The sequence below is a fragment of the Cervus canadensis genome, chromosome 18 (genome assembly GCF_019320065.1).
Source record: "Cervus canadensis isolate Bull #8, Minnesota chromosome 18, ASM1932006v1, whole genome shotgun sequence".
In the NCBI taxonomy this organism is placed as follows: Eukaryota; Metazoa; Chordata; class Mammalia; order Artiodactyla; family Cervidae; genus Cervus; species Cervus canadensis.
The window spans coordinates 29389890-29410444 of record NC_057403.1 but is presented as its reverse complement, the minus strand read 5'-3'; the positions used below and the strand labels follow the sequence as shown (position 1 = coordinate 29410444).

Genomic DNA, 20555 nt, shown 5'->3' with positions numbered 1-20555 from the left:
AAAACAAACAGATCAAGAAAATGCCAGAGGAGAGCTGAAGATGCAGAGGATTTACTGGCTCTGAAACATCAGTACTCGGGGGCATGGTGGACCAATGTGGGATGGTGGAGGTCAGGGACAAAGGTGGGGCCTGTATTAAGGATGTAGGGGTACTTGGGGAATGATGGCGCTATTGAAAACAGATGGCCAGAGCAGATTATTGTTACAGCAATGGTGGAAAAATAAATTGAGCTGGTGGGTTAGGTTCTGATGAGAAATGGTACAGAACCCATTAGCCAGATTATTTTGTGGGTCTAGATGATGGTAAACTCCCAAGCTACAGCCATTAGGCTGTTAGCACTGGAGAGTGGCTGAAAAATGCGCACAAATTGATTTTAGAAGTCCAAATGTTCATCCCATGAGATCCTAAACTCCCAGTCCTTTACAAAGGAAACTACTGAGCAGATTTTAAAATAAAGTTAGTTGTATAAGAGGATATTCACTGAAATGTTATACAGTAGTAAAAGTATAAAAATTTTTTAAAGTTTAGGAATTCTTAAAAAACTTTTAAGAATTACTGTTTCTGCCAGAGAAACCAAAACTGCTTTACTCTGTGGACGATTAGTGATACAAGTATGCAAAATGGGTCATTTTCTTAAACACGGAAATCTGACCCCAGGTAGCCAGTTCCCACATGAAACTGCCTAAATGTCTGCATACCTTCATTTTCTCTTTCAATCTTCCCAAGCGAATACTGCATTCTGTGATTCTGTTGAGAACTCCATGGTTCTCACTTTCCAAACATTTAGCCTATGGAGTAAAGCAAAATGAAAAACAACAAAGGGTTCTTAGTTTAATAGAAAATTTAAAATATTAAAACATTCTTCTGCTAAGAGTATTATTACAAAGAGTATTACTACAAAGAGTATTACCATCCTGCCACTTCCCATCTCCAGATTCCTAACCCCTGTGTGAAGGCTATGGGCAGAACTTGGACCAATAGCTGAGGAGGGGAAGAGCCAAGAATGGCACGCTGGGCGCCCCTCCTGGACCCAATGGAAAATCCAAATCCCTCAAACAAGGGGGATGTAAACTTTCAGCATCTTTTCTATTCTCGGGGAATATACCATTCCTTCCATCACATCCAAGGAGTAAGTGCCAAGATGCAAATAAACTTCTCACTTGACTATCTGAGTAATTAACAAAATTAAGGATAACAAGATGAAGGCACGAAGCCATTCTCCAAACCAAATGTGACAGGCAGTAGATCCAAGAGGGATGTCACTAAAGTGGAATGATTTAGATGAATACCCAGATGGGACATAAACTTCTACATATTATAAATTAACTGTTTCAAATGGTAAAAAAAAAAAATTTTAAAGTAAAGGTGAGCATTCCTTCTAAGGTAGTATAATAGTGTCAACTGATTTTCTAGAAAGTTAAACTAAGACCCAGGTAATAAAACTTGCCACAAGTCACATGGAAAACCCACCCTAAAGGTAGGATTAGAAATGAAGATGCCAGTATCAATAAAGGAAGATATAAGGGGCTCTCACAAGGCCCAGTTCAGGGTAAAGTAGGGCTGAGTTCTCCTGTTGTAGCTGCCTCTTTGTGCCCCTTTAAACTGTGTCACTGGGATGAATTCTAATGAACACACAGAGAATTCTTTTTTTTTAAACCTGATTTTTAAAGTATTTATTTACTTGACTGTGCCAGGTTCTCAGTTGTGGTACATGCAAGGAAACTTACCAAAAACATAAGATTGTCACGTTCCTGGGTTACATTCTCTGCCAGGCCAACAAGATTTACCAGGTATTGGTGAGCAGACATTTCATTCTCCATGGCTTTTTCCACCTGCTTTTTGAGGACATCAATTTTCTTTTGAGACCTCCTAGAGAGTTCCCCCAAATGGTGGAATAAAAAAATTTATTAGCCTGCATGGCCAGGGCACAGTGAATATCTGTATTATAAAAACAGCAAGTATGTGAGCATTTAAGTGTATTCTTCATCAACCTAAATCTTCCATGAAGTTTCAATGTGAGAATAGATACCTGAATTTAATTTTAAAGGAAGCATAACTATTGATTTCAAGCCAACAGAAATTGCAAAATGTTTAACACAAGTAACAGGCTAATACATAATATTATATTAGTTTTTTGACTTGTGTTCTTTAAAAGGTATTTGTGAAGAAGAAATCCAGTAATCCCTGGATTAGACTTTTGGGAAACAATAAAGAACTTCAAGAAAGTTCAGATTCTTAAGAGTCATCATTATAACGTTGGTCATATTTTATATTTTGATATTTAATAACCTCATTTATCCCCTTCCATTTCATTGCCAATATGAGAAAAAAAGATAAAGAATATGAAATAGAATATTCAATGGTCTTTTTTTAACTTAAACCCACCCATTTATTTTCTGTGCCTTTTCGAGCTCAGCTTCCAGTGCCTTGTTTTTAGCCGTCAGATTTTTCTTCTCTAAGAGCAGGCTCTTTTTCTGCACTTGCAGGGCTGCCAGCTTTTCCATCAACTCTTCCATCTCAGCATTTTCTTTCTCTTCTTCTTTCTGCAACTGGCTGATGGACAAAAATATCACAAGCTAGCACCCAATACAGTGAGGTTAAATGAGGTAGCCACTGCCAGGCAGCCTCGGTGGGTCCTTTGGAGGCCTCTGTGGGAACAGCCTCAGGCAGCCCCTGGGGGAGTTGGTGGGGAGCTCCTGGAGGGCAGCAGAGAGGGCCTGGCTGTGGACACACCCATGTGATGGTAATGATCTCATCCCTTTTTCTGCTCACAATTTTTGTTCATGTCTCTGTGTATGTATATAAATATACTTAAAGGAAATCAATCCGGAATATTCACTGGAAGGACTGATGCTGAAGTTGAAGCTCCAATACTTTGGCCACCTGATGTGAACAAAGAGCCAACTCATTGGAAAAGACCCTGAGGCTGGGAAAGACTGAAGGCAGGATGAGAAGGGGATGACAGAGGGTGAGACGGTTGGATGGCATCACTGACTTAATGGATGTGAGTTTGAGCAAGCTCCAGAAGCCTGGCGTGCTAACAGCCCATGGGGTCGCAAAAGACACAATTCAGCAATTGAACAACAACAACAAATACTCCACTCCTTTCAGAAAGAATTTAACACAGCTCTTTTTTTAACATAGTTATAACTGCCCCTCCCTCAAATCCTAAGGCTAAAACAAATTTTATTTCAGACTAAAGTAATTGTTTTTCTGATAAGACAAACAAACAATAAAACAAGGAGGGCATACAAATAGTATATAATTCTGGCAAAATGATGCTTGAGAGAAGAGTTGTTTCTTCACTGGTTTTCTGGCTCAATTTTCCTGAAATAACCAAGAATGAATAGGGAGGGCCACACACCCAGAGGCTGTCTTTCTGGCATGCTGAGAGATGGGGTCTCTCCGGGTACCACAGAGTCTCTTTGGGTACCACGTGGGGCTTACTGCCTGGCTGGCTGGTTAGTGAACAAGCCTCACACTGCATGTTTGGGGTCTGCCTCACCTGCCACACAATTTCAATGACTTCAGCCTGAGTTGGCTCCCTAAACAGTCAGTAATTTTCTAAATAGTTTCCACTTTTCCACTGTTTTCTAGTTGACTAGTTTTAGTTAGTCAAAGAGCAGGGGACACACCTGGACAAAAGCCACAGAACTGAGGTTTGAATTAAACTCACCTTTTATCTTTTTCTTTGCTGTTTTTTTTAAATAAACTTTTTATTTTATATTGGAGTAAAGAAGATTAACAATGGGATAGATTCAGGTAGACAGCAAAGGGACACAGCCATACATAGACATGCATCCATTCTCCCCCAGACTCCCGTCCTATCCAGGCTGCCACATAACACGGAGCGGGGTTAGAGTTCCCCGTGCTATAAAGTAGGCCCTTGTTTGCTATCCATTCTAAACACAGCAATGTGTACACATTGATTCCAAACTTCCTAACTACCCCTTCCTTCCATCTTTCCCTCCTGGTTCTTTGCTGTTTTTTGTTTGGATTTTAGAAATTTATTTATTTTATTTTGCTCACTTGGTAGCAAAATCAATAAGTTCACAAAATCAATCACAAAGTTCATAATGAAAAGCAACCAAAGACAACAGGAAATGCTGAGAAAGTGCTGGTGGGCATACATAGCTACCTCAGAGAACAATATGTCAAAATCTAAAACATGCATTTACTCTATGGCCAAACAATGCCACCTCTACCTATGTATTTAGGGAAACTGATTAATCCGCACAAGAAAGTTTACGGGGGCATTGTTTAAAGGAACAAACTTAGAAACAAGTAAAATGTAGCATTTCATATGGAGAACATCTGTAAACTGAATGGGAAAAAACTCCAAAAGCCAAAAAAAAAATCAACTTGGCATTCTTTACCCAGTGAAATTATCAATAAAGCTTAATGATTTTTCCAATAAAAGTACTGTGAATCTTTCTATTCCTATTTGTGAGGCTTTGTTAATAGTACCTCCCTTCCTCCTTTCCTTTTTTTTTGCGGGGGGTAGGGTGGGGAGGGATTCTTCTTCAAAATGTCATTTTCTATATATTTATTCCTGCAAAGAAATATGATTAAATTTTTAGAAAATATTTTTTATTTGGCTGCACAGGAGTCTTAGTTGTGGCATGCAGGATCTTTAGTTGAGGCATGTGGGATCTAGTTCCCTGACCAGGGATTGAACCTGGGCCCCCTGCATTGGGAGTGCAGTCTTAGTCACTGGACCACCAGGGAAGTCCCCTCTAATTAACTTTTTATAAATTGTTTCTACCAACTTTGCAAGAGTTCACTATTATTTATTTTTAACTGAAGTATAGTTGATTTGTAACGTGTTAATTGTTGCTGTACAGCAAAATGACTCAGACATATATGTGTGTGTGTGTGTGTATACACACACACATTCTTTTTCACATTCTTTCCGTTATGCCTTATGACAGGATATTGAGTACAGTTCCCTGTGCTATGCAGCAGGACCTTGTTTATCCATTCTGTAAATAGAAGATGCATTTGAAACCCCAAACTTAAATCTACCCCTCTTCCACTCCCTTCCCCCTTGGCAACCACCAGTCTGCTTTCTACATCTGTGATTCTGTTTCGGTTTCATGAAAGGTTCATGTTATGTTTTAGATTCCACGTATAAGTGATATCATATGGTATGTATCTTTCTTTCTACGTCACTTATCCAGTTGCATCCATGTTGCTGCAAATGGAGTTATTTTGTTCATTTTTATGACTGAGTAGTAGTCCCTTGCATTAGGTTGGCACAAAAGTAATTGTGGCTTTGTATTGCTGAACTTTGCCATTTGATATCGAAATACATTCTTAAATGTGGTTATGTTCTACATCATTTTGATGTGCATTTCTTGCTTTATGTTTTTTGCTAATGACTTATTACTTGCTGTTTATTTTAAATTTATTATAGACCACAGAAGTGACATTAGAAAAAAAGCAAATTCGAGCTATTTTCTTATTTGCATTCTAAATGGGTCATAAAAAGCAAGAGAGACAACTCACAACATCAACAATGCATTTGGCCCAGGAACTGCTAAGGAAAGTACAATGCAGTAGTAGTTCAGGAAGTTTTGCAAAGGAGACAATGGCCTTGAAGATGAGGAGTGTAGTGGCCGGCCATCGGAAGTTGACAACTAACAACAGAAAGCGTCATCAAAGCTGATCCTCTCACAACTACACAAGGAGCTGCTGAAGAACTCAACATCGACCATTCTGCAGCTGTTCAGCATTTGAAGCATATTGGAAAGGTGAAAAAACCTGGTAAGTGGGTGTCTTGTGAGCTGACCGAAAATTTTAAAAAATGGTTGTTTTGAAGTGTCATCGTCTTTTACTCCACGCAACAACAATGAACTATTTCTCGATTGGACTGTGATGAAAAGTGGATTTTATAGGCAACCAGTGATGACCAGCTCAGTGGTTGGACTGAGAAGAAACTCCAAAGCACTTCCCAAAGCCAAACTTGCACCAAAAAGAGCTCATGGCCACTGTCTGGTGGTCTGCTACCTGTCTGATCCACTACAGCTTTCTGAATCCCAGCGAAACCATTACATCTGAGAACTATGCTCAGCAAATCGATGCTGCTGCTGCTGCTAAGTCACTTCAGTCATGTCCGACTCTGTGTGACCCCACAGACAGCAGCCCACCAGGCTCCGCCGTCCCTGGGATTCTCCAGGCAAGAACACTGAAGTGGATTGCCACTTCCTTCTCCAATGTATGAAAGTGAAAAGTGAAAGTGAAGTCGCTCAGTCATGTCCGACTCTGCAATGCACTGAAAACTGCAATGCCTGTAGCCAGCACTGGTCAAAAAAAGGGCCTAATTCTCCTCCACAACAACGTCTAACCACACGTCACACAACTGACACCTCAAAAGCTGAACGAATTGGACTACAAAGTTTTGATTCATCTGCCATATTCACCTGACCTCTCTTGCCAACCGATTACCACTTCTTCAAGTATCTTGACAACTTTTTGGAAGGAAAACGCTTCCACAACTAGCAGGAAATGCTTTCCAGGAGTTCGTTGCATTCTGCACGGATTTTTATGCTACAGGAGAAAACTTATTTCTCATTGGCAAAAATGTGTTGATTTTAATGGTTCCTATTTTTGATAAATAAAGATGTGTTTGAGCCTACTCATGATGATTTAAAATTCACAATCTGAAACCACAATTATGTTTGCACCAACCTAATACATATGTACTGCCTCATTTTTATCCATTCACCTGTTGATGGACATTTAGGTTGTTTCAATGTCTTGGATGTTGTGAATAGTGCTGCTCTGAACATAGGGGTGCATGTATCTTTTTGAATTATAGTTTTGTCTGGATACATGCCCAGGAGTGGGATAGCTGGATCATATGGTAATTCTATTTTTAGTTTTCTGAGGAACTTCCATGTTTTCCACAGTGGCTGAACCAACTTACATTCCCACCAACAGGGTAGAAGGGTTCCCTTTCTCCACACCCTCTCCAGCATTTGTCACTTGTAGAATTTTTGATGATAGCCGTTCTGACCAGCATGAGGTGATACCTCACTGTAGTTTCGATTTGTACTTCTCAAAATTAGCAATGTTGAACAAGGTCTCATGTGAATATTGGCTATCTGTATGTCTTCTTGAGAAACGTCTCTTTAGGTCTTCTGCCTGTTTTTTCAATTGGTTTTCGTTGTTGTTGTTTTTGCTATTGAGATGTATCAGCTATTCATTTATTCTGGAAATTAAACCTTTGTTGGTCACATCATTTGCAAATATTTTCTCCCATTCTGTAGACTGTCTTTTCATTTTGCTTATGGGTCTGCCTCGGTGGCTCAGTAGTAACAAATCCCCCTGCAATGCAGGAGATGCAGGTTCGATTCCTGGGTCCGAAGATCCCCTGAAGGAGGGCATGGCAACCCACTCCAGTATTCTTGTCTGGAGAATCCCATGGACAGAGAAGCCTGGCAGGCTACAGTCCGTGGGGTCGCAAAGAGTTGGACAGGACTGAAGCAACTGAGCATGCATGCATGGTTTCCTTTGTTGTGGTAAAGCTTGAAAGTTTGATTAGGTCTTATTTATTTTTGTTTTGATTTCTATTGCCTTTGGGAGACTGACCTAAGAAAACACTGGAACGATTTATGTTGGAGAATGTTTTACCTAAATTCTCATCCAGGAGTTTTATGGTGTCATATCTTATGTTTAAGTCCTTAAGCCATTTTGAGTTTTTCTTTTTTAAAAAAAATTAATTTATTTTTAATTGAAAGGTAATTAAAGGTAATTCTGTAATTGCTTTACAGAATTTTGTTGTTTTCTGTCAAACCTCAACATGAATCAGCCATAGGTACACAGTTTGTATATGGTGAGAGGGTGTGTTCTAACATCATTGATTTACGTGTGGCTGTCCACCTTATCACCACCACTTGCTGAAGAGGCCATGTTTTCTCTACTGCATATTCTTGCCTCCTCTGTCAAGGTTAAGTGACTGTAGGTGTGTGGGTTTATTTCTGGGGTCTCTGTTCTTTCCCACCGATTCATGTCTTTTTCTCTGCCAGTACCACGCTGTATTTACTTATTTTTGGCTGTGCTAGGTCTTTGTTGCTGTGTGCGGGCTTTCTCTAGTTGTGGCGAGTTGGCTTCTCATTGCAGTGGCTTCTTATTAGAATATGGGTGCACAGGCTTCAGTAGTTGCAGCACACAGGCTCAGTAGTTACAGCCCTAGAATGCAGGCTCAGTAGTGGCACATGGTCTTAATTGCCCCATGGCATGTGAGATCTTCCAAGACCAGGGGTCGAACCCATATCCCCGGCATTGGCGGTGGATTCGGAACCAACAGACCACCAGGGAAGTCTCTACCATGCTGTTTTGATTACTGCAGTGCAAAAATCCATGATTATTTCTAATGATACATTTGTAATTTGTTTTCTATATATGGAACTATATCATCTATGAATAATGACACTATTATTTCCTTCTTCCCAAACTTTATAACTTTTTTCTTGCCATGTGCACTAGTTTCCATTTCATAACCAATGTTGTTAGTGTTGTTTAGAAATCGTTATCAGAGGGCATCTTTGTCTTGTTTCCAGTCTCAATAGGAAAGCGTACAACATTTCACCACTAACAGTGACATTTACTAGTTTTATTTTTTAATAGAACCATTAAGGAAGTTCATATCTATTACTAATACTGTTTTTAGAGGCTTTTTTTTTTTTTTTTTTAGGGCTTCCTTTGTGGCTCAGCTGGTAAAGAATCTGCCTGCAACGCGGGAGACCTGGGTTTGATCCTGGGTTGGGAAGACCCCCTGGAGAAGGGAATGGCTACCCACTCCAGAATTCTGGCCTGGAGAATTCCATGGACTCCATGGGGTCGCAAAGAGTAGGACATGAGTGAGTGATTTTCACTTTCATTTTAGAGTTTTTACATCTAGATGCATGAGTGAAAATGAAATGTAATTTTCCTTTCTTAAACCATCACTGTTGGCTTTTGGCATCAAGGTTGTATTTATCTCAGAAAATGAATTATAGAGCATTAGCTCTTCTTTTCTTTTGTTCTTGAAGAAGGGTTTATATGAGACTGGAATTATTTCCTCCTTGAATATTTACAGAGTTCTCTCATGAAGGTGTTTAAGTCTGTAGTCTTCTTCAAGGGAAGATCTTTGGATTCAATTTCTTTAATGACCAAAGGAATATTCAGGTATTCTTTTTCTTTATAAGTCAGTTTTGACAAGCTATATTTTTCAAGGAATGTGACCATTTCATCTAAATTTCCAAATGTGTTGATGTGAATGAACTTTTTTCTGAGTGCAACATCCCTGTTAACACCTGCTGCCACTGAAGTCCTCTGAAGGAAACCATCCTGGCATAACCCAGGTATTGTCTTCAGCTGGGGAAGATTCTCAGATATCCTATCTCCAACTACTGCTTCTGATTAAATATATCCCCCCATACTGCCTCCTGTCTCCAATCTAGTGGTACCTCAACCTCTGAACACTCTTATGTCCTCCTGAGTTTTTTAAAAAAATTTCTGGATGATTTAAACCAATTTAAATAAATTTTTTATTAATTTGGCTGCACCAGGTCTTAGTTGTGACATGTAAGATCTTTAGTTACGGCATGCAAACTCTTTGTTGAGGCATGTGGGATCTAGTTTCCTGACCAGGGATAGAACCCAGGCTCCCTGCACTGGGGGCGTGAAGTCTTAACCACTGGACCACCAGGGAAGTCCACCCTGAGCTATGTTTCACCTGAACATATTTCAGTTCCCTATGGTAGGTATGCCCATCCACTGACTTTGTAATTTATTATATTTTTCAGTTCTAAAAATTCTATTCCTTCCTTTTCAATCCCACTATTGTCACGTTTTATAGTTCTCTGAAGACTATTTGGAGCTTGTCTTTCTTAAAGCACAATAGCTGCTTTAGAGTCTTTGATAATTCTAATATCTGGACTTCATATCGTTATTTGTTATTTTTTTCTACTGGTTCCGAGTCACTGTCTGTCTGGCTTTCTCTAAGTCCTGGATACTTCCCTTGAAACATTTTTAGAAGAGGCCTTCCTTCAGAGAGGACTGACGGCTGGTTACTTCTCGTTTACCTGACCTGGGGATGTAGCCCTTAGGGTGCCAGCTTACTATTCACTTGTGGATGATGGACATGTCTCGTCCTGAGTCTTTTTCATTCACATGCTGGGTTCTGTGGGTCCTTTCAATCAAGGGCTTCAGAGGTCTGGAGATGCCTTTCAACTATTAATACCTCCCTTTCTATTTTCTTTAATCTCTTTGAGATTCCTGACGATCTGAGGCTGGGCCTCTTAGATAGGTCTTCCGTCTATTACGTTTTCTCTCCACTCCCAACTGTTTGTTTCCTGCTGTTCTGAGTGAATCCACAAATTTATCTTTCAGTCCTTCTACTGATTTAAAAAAAAAAATTCTGGTAATCATTAAAAATTTTTCTTATTTAGTGATTACACTTTTTTGCCATGGCATTTTATCCTTTTAAACTCTCCTTGGGAGTTCCTTGGTGGCCTAGTGGTTGGGATTCTGGGCTTTCACTGCTGTGGCCCAGGTTCAATCCCTGGTCTGGGAGCTAAGATCCCACAAGCTGCACAAGGCAGCCAAAAAACTCTTAGTTCTCTGTATTATCTCAGTTCCCTTTGCTGTGAGTCTCTCTGCTTATCTAGGTCTCTCTCCACTATAGTTTCTTCCTCTTATACCCAATGCTTCAACACACCTAGTAATCTGTTCTTACTTTAGGATGAAAAAGTGAGTATTCGGTATGTGTTATACAAGGAGATTGTCCTTCTGGGGCCTCCCTGAGCAGGCATATTACTCACTGGCTGCTGGCCAGGACTCTGTCTCTGTAGGTGGTTTATGTGAATAGTCAGCTTCCCTTTAGGATCCAGGGCCCCTGTGCCCTTTATGAGACTTGCCTTTTACAGACACCACTAGTCATTGCAAACCTCAGCTCTCCCCCAAAGAGTTCGCTAAATTTCTTTAGCCAGGTGGGTTGACATCTGATTTCTCATCGCCCCTTCTGAGTAGGCTCAAGCTTTCTAAGCAACAATAAAAGCACAGAGTAATCTAAGCTTCAGGGTGTAACCAGCTGTCTAGCTCTAAGTCAACAGGATAGTCCACTAGGAAAATAAGCTTCTGCTGTTCCCTATGTCACGGTTCTTTCCAGGCACAGCTGCCAATAGGTAGAACAACCAAGACAATGTGCCAAGTCACTTCAGGTTAATGAACTGCACTGCCTTCAGCAGGACAGGAGAACAACACACAGGCACCTGACCTAGAAGCTCACCAGGCAAGGTCCAACTTAAAACCCTTTTCTATAAAAATTAAAATCTTTTCTTCATGGTCTCACCTTTGCCTTAGGTGGAACCCTTCCCAACTTCTCCTCAGACTCAGCCTCACTGTAGCAGCTAGCTCGACAGCTGCTCTGCTGCTAATTACTAATTCCTCTTTCATCTGAGGTCCCTCTCTATCATGACAGGAGCCTGGAAAGGGTTCCCCCAACTGAGGCAACCAGAGGACACGTGGCCTGACGCCTCAGAGGCTTCGGTGAATTCACACCTTCTGTCTCTGATGAGTCCATGCCCCTCTCCTGTGTCAGACTCCCTCTCCAATCAAACACCAACCTTTCCAATAGTGCCAACAGGCGAACCCCTCCCCAACTCCATCCTCCTCCATCCCCTGCCCAAGGCCTCTCAGCACAAAGCTTTCCCTCCTGTAGCGTAAAGGCCTGACCACCAGCTTTCCTGACTGCAAAGTCCTATGCATTAGAACACCTGGAAAATAGAAAACACACACACACAGATTTACTTTACTCATATGATGGTTAGTTTTATGTGTCGACTTGGCTAGTCTATGGGGCCCAGCTGTTCGGTCAAATACCAGTTAGACGTTACTGTGAAGGTATTCTGTAGATGTGATTAACATCTCAATCAGCTGACTTTTAAGTAAGGGAGATTACCTAATACCATTAGTTGAAGACCTTATGAGTAAAAACTTAGGCTTCCCAAAAAGAAAGAATTCTGCCTCAAGACACAGTTTCAGTTTCTTGTCTGAGTTTCCAGCCAGCTGGCCTGCACTATGGAGTCTGGATTTGCTAGCCCCCACAACTGTATGAGCCAATTCCTTAAAATAAACCTCTCTTTCTCTCTCCAAATATATATATATATATACACACATACACACACACACACATACACACACATACATATCTTTTATATATTCTATTGGTTGTTTCTTTGGAGAACACTGGCTGCTGATACACCCATAATTTCACCTGCCAAAGAGAACTGCTAGTGTTATTTTTCCATCCTTTCATTTTCTACATATTTATGGTATATAAGTAATTTTATACATATATATGTAATTATACACAGACACAGACAGACATATACACATGGAAGTGATCAACTCATCCTATTCGTCTCCGTTAACATGAAGATTCTCACATCCTGAAAAAAACCCCTCAGGTCCAAGACAAACTGGGATGGTGGGCCAGCTTAATCACACACACACGACACACATCTTTTTTCTTTTTAAATAAAATTGTAATCATTCTGTACGTACTATTATGTAACCTAATCTCTTCACTTACAAATATACTGTGGCTATCTTCCAAAGTCAAAAACATTCTTTTGTGACATGTTTAATGGCTGCACCATATTTCATTTTATGGTTCTATCTTTTCATTTCAGCAATTCCTCATTAGTGGATGTCTAGATCTCCAGTTATATTACTTTAAATTATCTTTGGTTCTAAAAATGAGAGGGGTTTCCCTGGTGGTCTAGTGGTTAAGAATCTGTCTGCCAATGCAGGGGACACGGGTTTGATCCCTGGTCTGGGAAGATCCCACATGCCATGGAGCAACTAAGCCCGTGAGCTGCAACTACTGAGCTTGAGCACTCGAGAGCCTGTGCTCCACATGAGAAATCACCGCAATGAGAAGTCTACGCACTGCAATGAAGAGTAGCCCCCACTCGTCACAACTACAGAAAGCCTGGCAGCAACAAAGACCCAGAGAAGCAAAAAATAAATAAATCTTTAAAAAAAAAAAAAAAAGCGCGCATGAGAGAGGTTGGAACTGTAGGGGGGTAAAAACACATACATATATATATATGTGTGTGTGTGTGTATATATATACACACACATACACACAGATAAAGTGCAGACTGCAGCCCCCAAGGATGGCCAGGTTCCACTTTAATAAAACATTTACCACTCTCAGTCTTGGACACCACGGCTGGTACAGTGAAATGATGCAGAAAAAGATGGGAGTACTCTCTCTCCACCTGCCTGTAACACATGCACAGTGATGCATTAATACTTCAAAAGATATTAAATCCTTACCTTTTAAACTCATTCACAATTGAAGTGTGAACATCCATTGCAACTTTGCTGTCCAACTGTATTTTTAGTTCCTGGCACTCCGTACGTAAAACTGCTAATTGCTCCTTACTTTCAGCTAGCTCCTTCTCTTGGCTCTGTGTTTTAGTCTCTAGAAGCACTAGCTGTTTAGTCAGTTTAGAAACTGAAACACAAAAGAGATGGATAAAAGACTTGGTACAAAAGACTTAATAAAGCATGATTACAGATTACTAATACTAGTGAGAGCTTACAAAAACGGATCTTTAAAAAATCTACTGGAGACTTAGAAATTAATATCAAGTCTTTGTTCATAGAAATTATGGTCCCTATATTAAGTAATCACTAAATATACACTTTCTTACTGGAGATCAATATATTAATATTATTGTTAAATACAGAATACTTAACAGGACATGATTCCAGGTTTCAAGGCCCTTACCTTTCAAAGACTGAAGCCTTAAGTCACACACAGAGATGTGCAAAGATACATCATGATGTTGACTCTAAAACTGCAAGATTTTTAAGGATATTTTTAGTATGACCCAACTAAGGACAGATTTGTTTTTCTTCCCTTTCCTCATTGATTTTTTTGTTTACTGTCCTATATTTAAAGTAAATCATAAATATTTTCATCCTAAGTGACATGGAAGCATGTAACATTAAGATGTGTCCTGGGCATCTGAAGCTAGTACTTAGATGAGTAGAACTTAGTCCCCTGGGACAGGGTGGGACACACGGGGAGAGGAGGAAAGGATCTGAGGGAGATTTAATCTAAGCAGCACCTGCGACACTGCAGGAAGGCTGAGCGCACAGAGACACTGCTGAGAGAGCCAGTGGTTCCTGCTTATCTACTCGTTCAACAAATTCTGGGGGATACATCCATAGGTTCTTTCAAATATCCATCTCACATGACTTTTCCTGTTTACGTTGCACACTGTTCCCCCCAAACCCAGTTCTGCTGACACTAAAGTTGTTATCTATAACTGATTTACAAAAGACAGAATAATTACAGACTCCTGAGAAAGCGGTCGCTGCATCATGGGTGATGACTGGATATGCTGTAACAGCTGCATTTCAGTAAAAAAGAATATATTCTAAAAAACATGACCTCCCACCACTTTCAAGTGGGGGAGGGGGGAATGCCATCGTAAAACGACACAATGGCAGTGTCACAGCATCACCGTCGCCTGCTTGCAGGAAAGACTGCTCACCTTCCTGGAGGCGCTCCTGGTGGGTGTCCTTGGCTTTTCTTTGCTGAATCTCCAACTGCTCTATCAACAACTTGTTTTCTTCTAAAACCAGTTCGGCTTGAGTCTGAAGCTGCCGCCTACAATTGATTTACAAAGTTAAATACTGCCCTTCAGGTGCAGAATGCCCGTGGAGACACTCCTGAGTCTAAAAGAAAGCAACTGCTAGGCTGCAGGCAATGAATATCTGGACATATTATAGTACTAAGTTATTAACACAGCCAGTTTTTAATTTCCATCAAATTGGGGGAAAAGACAGACAGAAGCTTGATATTAAACTGCTTTGGTAACTTCTTGTTTTGTTTTAAAAACACAATTGCATTTATTTGTTTATCTTCGGTTGTGCTGAAGCTTTTCTCCAGTTGCAGTAAGCGGAGTGCAGGGGCAGGGAGCAGCCGCCAAGGCGGGCAGACCAGGGCATGACAGGGAGGGGGTTTGGAGGTGGCAGGAGCTCTGCCTACATGCCCCGAAGCCCTGGGAGCCCTCCCCACACTCTCGCAGGAAGACAGTGAACTCAGAGTATGGGGTGGGGGCTGGCCGGGGGCTTCAGCAGGCCCTGCTCAGACCTAACAGCGCCCACTCACCTCCACCCTGTGGCACAGGCCACCACCCTAGAGCACAATGCAAACTTCAAACTCTTATGAACAGGACTGGGGAACACGGTGGGCATGCGGATTTCAAAGTGGAGCCTGCCTTTATTTATTTATTTACATTTTAAGAAGCAAACAGGTCTGACTTGAAGCCATATAGAAGGCTGGAGAAAGAATCTGAGGGTCTGGGTTCTTGTGAGACTCCTGGAAGCAGCCCAACAGACCTGCTTTCCAGGGCACTATTCAAGGAGGGTTCGAGGGGAGACACCCTAGGAGCCTGAAGCCCTGAGAGAAAAATCCAAGTTCACCAGCGGCAGTCACAATACACCAGGCAGGGTCCAGCAGCCGTCCAGCCAGTCCCAGCTGACACAGCAGTGACCATACAAAGAGGGAGAACCCACCTAAAGGTAAGAATGCTGTGGACTGGATTCCAAATTTCTAGTCATCACATATAGAAAATATTTAATTTTTTCAGGGATGTTAAGACATTAAAAAAAAAAAAAAAGCTAAATATAACATACCTACCCAAGGCAAAAAAGATCTATCTGAATAGTTTCTGCTTGCTTGGTCCTGCTTGGGTATTGCCTTTAGATGTTTGAAGACATTTACTTTCTCAGACGTGCTGACAAAACATTTGTTGCTGAGCTGGATGAACAGGACCTGGCCCTGCCCTGAGATGCTCACGAAGGAGAAGGACACACGCAGGGAGGCACAGTGCAGCAGGGCCCAGGACAGAGCGTGCGTTTAGGGAGAGCGCCTTCAGGGAGAGCGCCTTCAGGGAGAGCTACCTTTCAGCACCATTTGAGCGCAGAAGGGGGCGTTCTGGTGCGGGGAGCGGAGAACGTCAGCAACAGGACAGCAGCTGCCAGGTATGGAGGGCCCAGGGCAGGTGGGGTCTGGGAGTGCAAGGCCCCACCCTAGACTGTCTGTCCTAAAGCCCTGCAAGCCATCAGAGAGGTCTAAGAAAGGACTTGACTCGGCAGTCTGGGTTCAGGAAAAGTACCCTAGAAAAATACCACCTTCATGGTCCAGTGGCTAAGACTCCATGCTCCCAAAGTAGGGGGTGCGGGTTCAATCCCTGGTTAGGGAACTAGATCCCGCATGCCATAACCACAGTTCCCACGCCACAGCTAAAGACCCCACATGGCTCAATGAAGACTGAAGACCTCATGTCCTCCAACTGACAACTGGTGCAGCAGAATTTAAAAAAATTTAAAAAACACAACCTCAGAGGATAAAAATGCGGACAGCCAACATTTTTCAGGTTTAACCTACTTAGAATTTTGAAAGTAACCTTTAAAATACAAGTTTAGAATAATTTTCTAGATTTTTAGCTGTACCTTATTAATTTCTGAGAAATTAAATGTTTTAGTTAAAATATGTAAGTTAAAATTTACATATAGATTTGACAACTTAATAAACTTTACTCCTATCATCGTTTCTTCTAATTAGCAAAATACCAGAAATACCACCACGTGCCATTCTTCACTGGTGACGGGACTACTCTTATTCAGCTCTTGATGCAGTTTCTCGTTTTCTTTCACCACTTCTTGGACTCGAATTCTAAACATTCTCATTTCCTCCTGAAACAAAATTTAAATAAACTGTAACACACACACAGGTACTTCTTAGCTCCAATGCTACTGCTCTAGCTAAAATCAAATGTTAATATAACTTATAAGCAAAGTCTCAGGGTACCAGCGGCCTTAGACTCTGTACCAGCACCTACTCAGTCTAGCGAGAAAACCCAACAGACAGCTACCATGCTGAGGACACAGAGCAAAACACCTCAGGTTTTAAATACTCAATCCTCAATTCTGACACTTTTTCTGTACTGTCAAATATGTGAAAAGATAAAAAAGGGGGATAAAAAGGCAACAGATGTCTATAAATATTATAATTTTTTCTTTGTTTAAAGACTGTAGGATAAATTGGAGCTTTTTAGGTAAAAATAAGAACTGTTCATCGTAACTAAAGCCCATTTTGGTGTGGAAGGCCTTAGTTAGCATGGGAGGCAGGAGTCACCTAATTTTGTTCCTTGACAATGACGAGAGAGCTTCCCTTCCTTAAAGCCAGCGGTCAGTCCCGCTTCCCCGCTCACTGGCTGCCACTTCACGACTGCGGCTCGGTCTGTTTGTGGCCCTCGTGCTGGCTGGCCTCCATCCAGGCTTTGCTTGGCTAGCCTTGGCCAGCTTCGGTATCTTGGGCTGTCTTCTGGTGAGACTCTTAGGTGTCAGTACTTATCCTGGGACGCTTTTAAGTATTCGTCTCTCAGCGAGCAGACATTTATGCTTATAAAAAGCAATAATGCCAAGCAACTTTTCTTTCTGTCCAGATGCACTCCCCACTTACTGCCAGTCCACTGGCCAAACTACAGCCGGCAGGCCAGGTGCCTATGCTGTCAATAAAGTTTTACTGGAACATAGTCATGCCCGTTTGTTCACACCTGGTCTGTGGCTGCTTCAAGCTACAGCAGCAGGGCTGAGTGGCTGCAAACAGAAACTCCAAGGGCCCCCAAAGCCTAGAACTGTCACTAAGTAGATGTTTGCAGAAAATATCCCCTGAACCCTGTTTTAGAAGGAGCACTAAATAAGTACTTTTATTATGTGGATTGATATTTAACCAATTAGCATAAGATCAATTCACCCTCTTAAAAAATTAAGTGTCCAATAGAAAATCTAGGAGGGAAGGTTCAAAAACCGCATTACATGGGCCACATATACAGGATAGCAGAACAAAAACAGGCTGGGTGATGCTTTTTTTTAAAAAGTTTTTTTTTTTAAAGTTTTTTAAAAAAATGTTGTTTAAACTTTAAAAAATTTTTAAAGTTTTTACTTTATTTATTTTTTCGGCCAAGCTGCACAGCATGTAGGATCTTCCCATGAGACCAGGAATGGAAACCATGCCTCCTACAGAGGAAGCGGGTCCAGAAGGGAATTCGTGGGGCTAGGTGACTCTTAACAGACCCTTCCAGCCAAGGAGCCCAGAAGAACCACCTCTTTCCTCCCTGGATGCCTTCACTTGGGCCACTGAGACAGGGAACAGAGGTGGCGCGGCAGAGCAAGGCGTGGGACGCATCTGCAACACCAGCACAGCCTGGTTTCCTTACACTTAGATGAGCTCGGCTCCGGCAGCCATTCCCGTGAAAGAGAGGGAGCGAGGCAGAGAGGAGTAAAAACCTCACTTCCCCACTGCTATCAGCTGCTTGGTAACTGGACTTCCTGGGGTCGGCTCTTCATGAAATGAAGGAACATTAAGTTTGCCTGAAAGATCGCTGGTCTCCTACCTTCCCCGTCTGCCCAAACGTCCCTTTTACCAGTGCTGTTGGCAGCTGCACGGGACCAGGGAAGGAGCACCTCCCACGGCTGCCTTCTCTGCACCCCAGCATCCCGGTCCACGCGGGGCTGCCTGTCTGGGGGGCTCTCCGTCCGCGACCCAGCCCTCCTGCTCCGCCTGCCACTCCTCCTGCCTCCCCTCTTCCGTCCCTCCCTCTTCCTCTCCCCACCCCCACTCTGCTCCACTCCCTCCTCTTCCTTTCCTTCCTGTAACAAACACTTGAGTACCTGCCAGGAAGTGGGTATACCTATCTTCAAAATTTGAATTGGGCTTCTCTTTTACAAACCTTGTCCTTCTAAGATGTTTGCCAACCTACCTGAAGGCTGGCAACGAGCTCGTCCTTCTCTTTCATCCTGTCTTCGTAGGCCAGCAACAAGGGGGACAGGTATTTTATATCCACCTGAACATAACCGAATAAAGAAGGTTAATACCTTTCTTACAACTCAACACAACCGGGACATCTTTAAAAAGGAAAGAAAATTGGTTCGGTATAATTCAGAACGACTTGTAACAGCTATTCAAACATAGTCCAGAAAATATGGGCCTGAAATTAAATAACTTTCACTTACCAACCAGGGTGGTGTAGGGCCCTTTGATGGGAGGCCTTCAATATTTAAACTCTAAGAATAAAACACAGAGTGAAGACAAATTAAATTACTGAAGCCTATGCGCTCTGGAGCCTGTGCCATCCAACTACTGAGCCCGTGCCACAACTACAGTCCAGGCTGTAACGAAAGATCCTACATGCGGCAATCAACACCCGACACAGCCAAATAAATAAATAATAAAAAAGAAAGCACGGTGATCATGAGGCTCATCTATTCTCTTCATTCTCCCCATGACCACAGTGCAGCCTGCTGTCTGATGTCTGTAAATAGCTGTATTGTGTATCCTGTTTGGTTTTCTAGCTGTTTACAGTGAGAGGGCAAACCTGGTATGAGTAATTCCATGGGGGCTGGAAGCAATGGCCCTGATGGAATAACTCCTTATTCAACAAAAACTTTCTAATGTGTTTATCATCTCGTGATTCATTCAGCAAACACTGCAAGTTCACTAAGTCATTATGGACATTACCGCACAATCGTCGTTTTTAAGGATTTTATGGTTCAACTCAGACACAGGTCTTCTCACAGGGTTAACATCACACACAAACGCAGTACGGGTAGAAGGTGCCGTAAGAGGGACACAAACGGAAGTCTGCGTGGTTGGAGAGAGATCAGCCCCGGCAGGAGGGATCGGGGAGCCTGTCACAGAGAGCCTGGCGGCTGCAGAGGACAGCGCTGTGCACGCTTGGCGGGGGCAGCGGCCAGCGGCCAGTCACCGGGCCTGCCTACTCACAGCCTTTTGAAAGGGAACAGGCTCACCCTAGGGAGCCTGTTTTGGATCACAGGACTCCAGGAGCTTCCATATTTTTGTTTAAAAAAGGTTAACGTTATGTTAAGTGATGAAAGTTAGTTACAAAGACCAACTATTGAACGATTCCATTTATTTTTTTTCCCTATACATGTTTTCCTGTATTTATTTATTTACTTTTGGTCACACCATACAGCATGCAGGATCTTACTTCCCCAACCAGGGATCTAACCCATGCCCCCGCCATGCAATGGGAGTGCTAAGTCAACCACTGGATCACCGGGGAAGTCCCTGTAAGATTCTGTTTATATAAAGTATTCAGAACAGGCAAATCCACAGAGACAGAAGGTAGATGAGTGGTTGCCAGGGCCAATGTGGGAGGTGGGAAGAAACAGGGAGGGCCTGCTAACGGGTGTGAGATTTCTTGTTATGAAGAAAACATTCCAAAACTGTGGTAAAGGTTGAACCGTTCTGTGAATACACTAAAAAAGGTCACTGAACTGTACACTTAAAATGGGTGAATTCTATCTCAAAGCCATTATTTAAAACATTTAAACCTAAGTCTTACTTCAAACAGAAAGGAAACAACCCATAAAGGTGCCCTCAACTCCCAGGAGCCACATGAGAACTCTCTGCATACCTGGCTCGCCCCTCACCACCGATCCCCAGCGGGGCTGG

General features: G+C 42.1%; 1 protein-coding gene across 4 annotated transcripts in view; it reads right to left on the bottom strand.

The window, feature by feature from the left end:
• The window catches only part of CEP89 (centrosomal protein 89), a 69804-nt gene that overhangs the window by 13310 nt on the left and 35939 nt on the right, over nt 1–20555 (bottom strand). For all 4 annotated transcript variants that reach the window (XM_043436309.1, XM_043436310.1, XM_043436311.1 and 1 more), the window contains 8 exons: nt 19094–19144; nt 18841–18924; nt 16668–16771; nt 14563–14678; nt 13334–13514; nt 2387–2554; nt 1729–1870; nt 700–789 (listed from right to left, as the gene is read on the bottom strand). In XM_043436309.1, coding sequence (XP_043292244.1) covers nt 700–789; nt 1729–1870; nt 2387–2554; nt 13334–13514; nt 14563–14678; nt 16668–16771; nt 18841–18924; nt 19094–19144 — 936 coding nt within the window. The remainder of the gene's footprint in view (nt 1–699; nt 790–1728; nt 1871–2386; nt 2555–13333; nt 13515–14562; nt 14679–16667; nt 16772–18840; nt 18925–19093; nt 19145–20555) is intronic.